The sequence below is a fragment of the Chrysochloris asiatica genome, unplaced genomic scaffold (genome assembly GCF_000296735.1).
Source record: "Chrysochloris asiatica unplaced genomic scaffold, ChrAsi1.0 scaffold00033, whole genome shotgun sequence".
NCBI classification, from domain to species: domain Eukaryota; kingdom Metazoa; phylum Chordata; class Mammalia; order Afrosoricida; family Chrysochloridae; genus Chrysochloris; species Chrysochloris asiatica.
This window is the reverse complement of record NW_006408551.1, coordinates 21,440,328-21,449,805: the sequence shown is the minus strand read 5'-3', so window position 1 is coordinate 21,449,805 and position 9,478 is coordinate 21,440,328. Positions and strand designations below refer to the sequence as shown.

General features: G+C 38.1%; 1 protein-coding gene across 1 annotated transcript in view; it reads right to left on the bottom strand.

Moving 5' to 3' along the window:
* Positions 1-1,610: 1,610 nt before the first annotated feature.
* Positions 1,611-9,478, bottom strand: part of YEATS4 (YEATS domain containing 4) — a 27,852-nt gene continuing 19,984 nt past the window's right edge. The window contains exons 5-7 of the mRNA XM_006859546.1: positions 6,148-6,240; positions 5,974-6,061; positions 1,611-1,780 (exon numbers count right to left, since the gene is read on the bottom strand). Of these exons, the coding sequence (XP_006859608.1) occupies positions 1,611-1,780; positions 5,974-6,061; positions 6,148-6,240 (351 nt within the window). The remainder of the gene's footprint in view (positions 1,781-5,973; positions 6,062-6,147; positions 6,241-9,478) is intronic.

Below are 9,478 nucleotides of genomic sequence, written 5' to 3'. Positions count from 1 at the left end.
CTTTTTTTTACAAAACATCCACCTTTATGTTTCCAACCTTCACAGTCAGTCCTGATAGCAATTACTCACTATTGTATCACAAGTCTTATCCCAATCTCCCTTCATCAGCCCTGTCCAGGCAGATTGGAAACTACTCAGTGGAGATTCCACCTTCCCCCGTACCCTCTGGAACTAGGCTCCCTTACATTTAACTTTTAAGTCCCCAAAAACTTTACTACTACAAGTCTACTGTTGACCTATTTTGTATATTTTTATATCATATACTGAACTCACATAAAAGCTACAATTTTCAATGAGATAGGTAAACATTTCACAGAAAATGCAAAGTTTTTGTGCCTGTTGGGGTATCTGCTAATGGTTTCACCAATTTCTTTTCTTTTTTTCTAAAATTGTCTTTTAAACTGGACTCATTTATCTTGAAAAGGCAGGCAAATGAAGTTGCCAGACCTCAATCTATAGGTCATACCAAGCAATTCAACTTTTTCTTATAATGTCATGATGTTTGTCTGCTTCTTAGGGGCACTTCCAGCACCATTAGTGGCACTTGTATTGGTCCCATAGTACCCTTAAGAGTTATGGCATGGCACTAACAGGATGAAAAATTCATGAAGACCATGAGCTTACTTTTTACTGCAATACATAATTTATTGGAGAGATAAAATCAGATGGTTAGGGTCACAGTGCAATTTAAGTCAAGTCTGTGTGGTTCAAACCCATGCTGTTGAAAAGTCAACTGTATATGCTATATACTAGACCTTTTTCAGATATATGATTGGTAAACATTTTCTCTCATTCTGATCAGTCTCCACAATACTGAGAATACAAAATCTCTGTATTAGGCTTAGTGCCACTTTACAGGGAGAAGTTGATGCACAGCTACTTCGTATGTGTCTTTAGAATATTCATAAGAAACTAAATTTTTTTCTATGTGAAGAATAAGAAAGAGCCTTGTATTTTAAGTCAGAGTAATTCCTAAGATATAACCTTTGCCATCAAAGAGCTTCTGTATGCTACAATCAGTGCCAAAAAGAGATATGTGGCCACAATACTACAGAGATCCAATAAGTATAATGAGAGCTTCACTAAGTCTTCAGATAGGAAGAGAAACATCAAGAGGTAGAAACTGGATCAATAAACTACAATGACTGAACACTGATTGGGTACATCAGATGTAAAACAGGCAGGAATGGGGGAGGTAAGCACTCGACGTAATGTACACATCAATTTTAGCATGAATTTGAACTACTGGAGAAGTACAAAGGTTATATACACTTTATACTTTAAATAACATCTTCATGCCTGTCAAAAGAATAAGCCACAAATATTATGCAATAAAAAATTTTCAAAATTGTGCTTAACATCATAGGGCTAACCTAAAATGGATTGGCAAAATAGTTGCCTTTACAGCAACCATTCTTACTACACACATATTTCACATTAAAGGTTGCTTGAATAGGACACATTACTTGTACTCATTGCTGAGATATCCATGGTCAAAAACTATATACGCAGTTCCTCTAAGAAACATAGTAACATTTATATTAAGTCCATTTTATCATTAATGTTCACCTTTTTTTCAGTATAACTGAATAAGTTTTCTTTAGAAATGTTCATATCTCTTTTGTTTGATCATCTTCTTCAAGTTTCCTGATTTCATTTTTTAAGCAATTTATGGTTTCACGACTTGCTTTTAATCTCTCTTTAAGCTCTGCAATTTCAAAGCTGGTTTTTTTCTTGGCAGCTTCTAATTTTTCTCGTGTTTTCACTTCAAGTTCTGCAACTAAGGAAAACAAACACTTTCACTAAGTTATTTCACTTTTTGCACATGTCTAAGATATTTCATAGAGCAATACACTATTTTGTAGGCAAACCATTCCATAATAAAATGTGGATTACTTAAGATATATAACATTAAGCATAAGAAAGCCTGAATTCCAAGAGAGATTGTAAGGTGTTTTCTATAACCAAGACTGAAATTCTGGCCACCAATATTTTAATTCATAGGTAAGATTTTAAGATACAATGTTCTCGATTTTCTTCAAATACATATTAATTTTAAAAAATCAAGGGCATATAGACCCACAAGACACTCAGCTAAAACAGAAAAAATAACTATTAAGTTTATGTGCAGGTGAAACTTACCTTATGTGCAGGTGAAACTTACCTAAAGTCACGCTGTCAAATCAAATTAATATCTTTTTTTTTTTTCCAATAAAAGGTAGCAATAACTGCTTCATTTAAATTCTAGCTCTATCAATTACTAGTTGTGAGCCTGAGTAAGTCATTTAATCTCTCTGTGCACATTTCTTCTCCAATATAAAATTACAATAGCAAATACTTCATGATATTATCTGCTTACATTTTTAAATGAATGAATCCAAATGTCATTATTGTTGTGTGCCATCGAGTCAGTTAGGACTCATACTGGCTCTGTATAAGGTTTCCCAGGCTGTAAATCTGAACAAGAGTACAAAGCTTCATCTTTCTCCTGTGGAGCAGTTGGTGGATTCAAACTGCTGACCTTGTGGTTAGCAGCCTAATGCATAATCCACTAGGCCATCGGTACTCGTTATGAATGTGTAGAGTACTTAAAAAGTTATATTTAACAACTATTATGATGATTGACAGGAGCTATAGTAGCATAGTGATTACGAGTTGGGTTGTTAACTTCAAGGTCAGGAGTTCGAAACTACCAGCTGTTCCACAAGAGAAAAATGAGGCTTTCTGCTCCCGTAAAGATTTATAGCCTCGGAAACCCTGTACAGGGTCGCTATGGGTTAGAAATGACTCCAAGATGGAAGAATACTAAATGATATATTAAAAAATTGTTGTTGAAAAAAAAAAAAAAATTGTTGTTGGCCACATATCAAATTATAAAAGAATAAGGGGGCTTCAAATATTTGTGGAGAAATTAAATGAAAAGATAATGGAATTTTTCCAGTTTGAAGCCTCCTTATATTTAAATATTCTGCTGAGATTGTTGATGTTGTTTGTTAAGTACTGTTGAGTCAGTTCCAAATCATAGCAACCTTTTATAGTGTTTCCAAGGAGCAGCTGATGGATTTGAACCGCCAACCTTGAGATTAGCAGTCTAGTGCTTATCCTAGAGCGCTACACTAGGACTCCACTAGGATAGTATAACATAATAATTTACAAAGAAAAGTGCTTACTTTCAACTCTACATTTCCATCACCTGGACATTTTAGGTAATTGCTGCTGTGGACTATTGTAGCACATTTATAAAATTTAAAGTGAACGAGAAGGAAAATCACTGGTGGATTTTTAGCAAAGGAGAGTGCTATTATCAGACTAACATTTTAATTCAGATATGATAGAATAGCGGCTAGGACCAGAGTGGTAGAAATGGAAGTGGTAAGAAGGGGTCTGATGCTGGGTCTATTGTGAATATAGGTCTATATTACATGTATATTCATTTCTCTAATTTTTAAATAATTAATTGTATTTCATAATTTATAAAATTATTGAACATCTAACTATCTTTAATTAAACCAGATGATCTAACTGGTTTTCAAGATATTATATCTGCCTGGTATTTCTTACCTCACATTCACTGTTCTTTCATAATCTCCTCACTGGTCAAGTTCTCCATCTCTAAATGTTGGTGTGCCCAAGGCTCAGTCCTTGGACCCCCTCCTTTCTAGTCATCACTCATTGATACAACTCAGTCCCACAACTTACAATTCCATCTATAACTACCAACGAGGTCTGCTGTTGAGTGCTGTCAATTCAATTCTAACTCAGTGACACTGTATAGAGTTTCTGAGGAGCATCGACTGGTAAGTCTGAAACACTCACCTTGTGGTTAGCACTCCAGTGCTTATCCTATAAAGCCACACATCTTCATGGTATACCTCCCTTCTCAACAGCTCCACTTATGTATCTTACAGGCATCCTACCTCTAACATGTCCAAAACTGCACTCCTAACCTTTCCCCACAGCCTGTTCCTCCCAAGATTCTCCATGCTCATGAAAAATGTTTTGTTTTTTTAGTACCTCGGGTACAAAACATTGACTTACCCTTCACTCATCTCTTTCTCTCATACCTCATTATTCAAACCATCAGCAAAGCCTACTGTACCTATATTCAGAGTATACGCAGAATCAGACCCCTTCTCACCACTTCCATTTCTACCACTCTGATCTTAGCCACTATTCTATCAAATCTGAATTTAAATATTAGTCTGATAATAGCACTCTCCTTTGCTAAAAATTCACCAATGATTTTCCTTCTCACCCAGTTTAATAATTTTAAGTTTTCACAGGCACCTAAATATCCCTGTAAGATTTGGTCCCCTATTAATAACCGTTTACCTTCTCTAGAGACCTGGTGTGGTGCTGTGGGTTAATGGGCTGGACTGCAATGTAGGTCTGAACCACAAGGTTTGCAGTTCATGCTCACTAGTAGCTCCTTAGAAACCCTATATAAGGACGCTGAGTCAGAACCGACTCCACCGCACTTAACAACAAAAACAACATTGCCTTCTCTGGCGTTCTTCCATTTCTCATTCTGTTATTCACTCTACTACAACACAGAGACCTCCTTGCTGAACCTCAAATGTATTAGATGGGGAAGCCTCAAAACGTTTGCCCTCACCACTTTTTCTACATGGAACGTAAGGAGGCCTCAAAGCTTTTATCTTTGCCACTCTCTACATGGAACACTCTTGCCTCAGATAACTACATGGACCAACAACTCTCTTATTCCTTTTAGGTTTTGCTCTCAAGTTGCATTCCCTGATAATATTTAAAACTCTAACCATCTACTTGCAACAAAGGTACCATCCCCCTTTTCTCCATACCACCCAGTCATATCTTGCTGTTGTTCCTGTGTCTTTGAGTTTGGTTCCAACTCACAGCAACCCTGTATAGGTTTTCCAAGGAGTGTCTAGTGAGCTTGAACCTCCAACCCTGAGGTTCAAACCGACAATCCAGCACATTAACCCGCAGCGCCACACCAAGAGTCCTCTTATGCTGTATTTATTCAGTAACTTTTGTCTTTCTCGCACTAGAATGTAAGACAGGACTTTTTTGGATACCACTCATATCCCTAGAACTTGGAACAGAGCCTGCCAATAACTGGTGCTCAAAACAAATTGTAATGAATAAATAGAGGATTAAAAGAATGACTGAATGAACAGTGAGACAAATACTAACAAAGATGGCTAATAGATTTCATCTTAAGTGCCAACTCCAAACGAGGATGTTAGCATGAATAGTGTGTAGAGGCTTCTGAGACTGACAACTCAAAGGGAAAATGAACCATGAATGTGTTTTTCAAGTTTCATCACCAAGCTGTAGAAAAGCAATGCCTGTCAGCTACAAGGCCAGCTGTTCAAATCCACAAGCCTCTCCTCGGAAACCCCATACAGGGTTGCTATCAATCAGAACTGACTCAATAGCGCTAAACAACAACAGCATCAATCTAAAACTGTATGTTGAATGGCATAGTAAAAACACGAAATAAACTGTAATACAAAAAAGTATAGTTATGATCTGAGAGGTTTTTATATAGACTTCACTAGCAAAAACTAGTAAACAGAAAATGGTTGAAGGGTAGGTTAAGTAGACTAATGAAAAGCTATGCTTCAAATGTGCTATTAGGGGATAAAACAGACGAACAAACTTTTCAGAGATTGAAGGCAGACCTACTTTGGGAACTTAAAACACCTTTCTTCCATATTCTAGAGTGTGACATTGTTGTTGTTTTTGTTGTTACGTGCCTTTGAATCGGTGCTGACTCCTAGTGACCCTGCATAGGGTTTCTGAGGAGTGATGGGTGACACTGAACTACTAACCATGCAGTCAAGCACATTAGCCCACAGTGCCACACCAGGACTCCATGCTTTTTTTTAACATCAGCAAAATTTACCTAAAGTTTAATAAGTACTAATCATATGTATCTTTCACCATAACAGAATACATTATTGTTCAAGATTAACACATGGCACTTACACTCTGTTTCATGCTTATAGGCTCCTAATGTAAGCTGCCGAGATGTTGTTAATAATTGTTGCATCATTGCTGTTGGGTCTTGAAATATCTGATGGGACAGAATGGAATACTGTTTAATAACTTCAAAGTGCTTCAACAAAAAATACTTTAACTCTCATTAGAAAGTTCTCTTACCATTTCATCATAAAATTCTGAAACCACTGTCTTTTTCCCAAGCATTGCATTGGTGTCTGATTGAAACAGCTTTAGTAAATGATACAAGGTTACCTGTGAAATGACAGTACATGTTACATCTGTCCAATTGGAGGAAGACTGATTAACAACCTGCAGTATGCAGATAATACAGTTTTGCTTGCTGGAAGCAAAAAGGACTTACAATACTTAATGATGAAAATCAAAGACTACACCCTTCAGTATAAGTAACACCTCAATGTAAAGAAAACAAAAATCTTCACACTGGACCAATAAAGAACATCATGATAAATGAGAAAAGATTAAAGTTATCAAAGACTTCATTTTGTTTGGCATCTCTATTAACACTCATGGAATCAAGAAATTAAACGGCATATTACTTTAGGCAAATCTGCATAAGACCTCTTTAATGTTTCCAAGAGCAAAGATGTCAGTTTGAGGATTAAGGTGTGCTTGACCCAAGCCATCATACTTACAATAGTCTCACAGACATGTGAAAGTTGGATAATAAATTAGTAAGACTGTAAAAGTACTGATGCAATTGAGTTACGGTGTTGGAGAAGAATCTTATTATTAAAAGTACCATGGACTACCAGAAGAACAAACAAGTCTGTGTTGGAAGAAGTACAGCTAGAATGCTCCTTAGAAGCCAGGATGGTAAGACTTCATCTCGCATAATTTGGATGTATAATCAGGAGGTACCAATGTCTGGAGAAGACCATTATGCTAGATAAAGTGGAGGATCAGCAACAAAAAGGAAGACCCCAATGAGATGGATTAACATGGTAGCAGCAGCAATGGTATCAAGCATAACAAGTGGAGGATGGCACAGGGCCGGGTAGTGTTTCACTTTGCTGGACAGAAGGTCATAATGACTTAAATCCCAGTAAGCTCCAAAAGGTGAAGTATAAACTATGATCCAGGAAGTACACTAAACTCCAAAAGAACAGCTTGATTTTCCTAATATGTGCAATCAGAAACCTAGAGAGTATGTGTGGGAATGGTTATTAAGAGTGTGGGATAATGGTGTATGGAATATAAGGTAGGATCAATCTGAGTTTTGATAGGGCCAACTAAGCACAGATTCTTTGTTCAATGTTTCAGCGCAAGAGGTTAAGAAAGGATCTAATAGTTTATTTAGCTGATTTACTGAAGCAGGGCTTGGGCAGTGGTCTGTAATACGTCAAGTTGAAGTACCAGACCTGCCTTGGTATTCTGTAAAAGAAGGAATCCAAAGGCTTCAGGAAATTGGCATTAGAACTACTTCTACCCTAGGAAAATAGTAAACCAAAAGCAATACCGCATTTCTGGAGAATTTGCAGGGAATACTGCTACAATTAAAGATTTAAAGGATTCAGGGGTGGTGATTACCATATGCCATTTTAACTCACTTATCTGGCCTATGCAAAAAAATCAAAACAAAACAAAAACCAGATGGATCTTGGAGAATGCCAGTGGATAACTGTAAACTTAACCAGGTGGTGATTCCAATTGCAGGTGCTGCTCCAGATGCCGTTTCATTGCTTGAGCACATTAATACATCTCCTAGTACCAGGTATGCAGCTACTAATCTGGTCAATGCCTTTTCTCAGTTCCAGTAAGGATCACCAGAAGCAGTTTGCCTTCAGCTGGCAAGGCCAACTATAAACCTGCACAGTACTACATCAGGGATAGATCAACTCTGTAGCACTATGTCACAATTTAGTCTGCAGGGACCTTGATTGCCTTCTCCTGCCATAAGACATCTCACTGTTCCATTACATTGATGACATTATGCTGACTGGACCCAGTACAGAAGAAGTACCAATGACTTTAGACTAATTGGTAAAACATCAATGTGATAGAAGGAAGGAAATGAACCTTCCACCTCTGAAGTTTCTAGGGTTTCAGTGATGTGGGACATGTGATATTCCTGCTAAAGTGAAGGATAAGCTATTGCATCTAGCCCCTCCCACAACTAAAAAGAGGCACAATGATGGGGTGCTACTCCAGCCTTTTTATCAAGTGGACTGGGTTTTGTCTGATTCAGAGTCAAAGCTGGATATGCACAGTAGCATTCAAGTATTAAATGTAAGTGGTATACATGAGACCAGGCTTCAGAGAACCTGAAGACACAAAAGTTGAATGAGATGTGGCCCAAATCCCATGGTCTCTACTCTTGTCACACTGGTCTCACCTTGTTCCACAAACCAAACACTGTCATATTGCCTTCCCTTCCAGTCTACACCTATGGCCTCAAGGAGAGTTCCTGATGATCAGTTGACTGAGGAAGAGAAAGCTCATGCTTGGTTTACAGATGGTTCTGTATAATATGCAAGCATCACTTGACAGTGGTCGCAGCACTACAGCCTTTTTTGGGGACTTTTCTGAAGGACAGTGGTGAAAAGAAATATTCTCAATGGGTAGAACTTCGAGCAGTGTACCTGGTTGTACATTTTGCTTAGGAGAAATGTGCAACTGTAGACTGATTCATGGTCTGTGGCCAATGGTTTTGGCTGGATGGTCAGAGATTCAGAAGGAATGTTTGGAAAATTGGTTAACAAGGAGGTGTCAGGAAAAGGTCTGTGGATAGACCTCTCTGAATGGGTCAAAAAAGTAGTATTTGTGTCCTATGTGAATGTGCACCAAATGGTTACCTCAGGAGAGGAGGATTTTAACAAGCAAATGGACAGGATGGTAAGTTTTGTGGAAACTAATTATGCTTTTTCACCAGCTACACCTGTCATTGCAAAATGGGCTCATGAATGAAGTGGCCATTGTGGCAGGGATGGAGTTCACACATGGGCTCAGTATCATAGACTTCCACTCACTAAAGCTGACTTGGTTACAGCCACTGCTCAGTGTCCAATCTGCCAGCAGCAGAAACTAATACTGAATCCCAAATATGAGATCATTCCTCAGGATGATCAGCCAGCAATCTGGTGGTGGTAGGTTGATAACATTGGACCACTTCCATCAAGGAAAGGGCACTGTTTTGTTCTTACTGGAACTGACACGCTAGATATGGATTTTCCTTCACTACAAGCAATGCTTCTGCAAAAACTACCATCCATGGACTTACAGAATGCCTTATCCACTGTCATGGTATCCCACACAGCATTGTCTTGGATGAAGCGACCCACTTCACAACAAATGAAGTATGGCCAGGTCCATGCTCATAGAATTCACTGGTCTCACCAGGTTGATCAAACATGCAATCAAGATGTAGCGATCATTACTGGTGAGTGGAATGCAAAGGTTGGGAACAAAGAGGAAGTATCAGTAGTTGGAAAATATGGCCTTGGTGATATAAATAATGCTGGAGATTGCATGA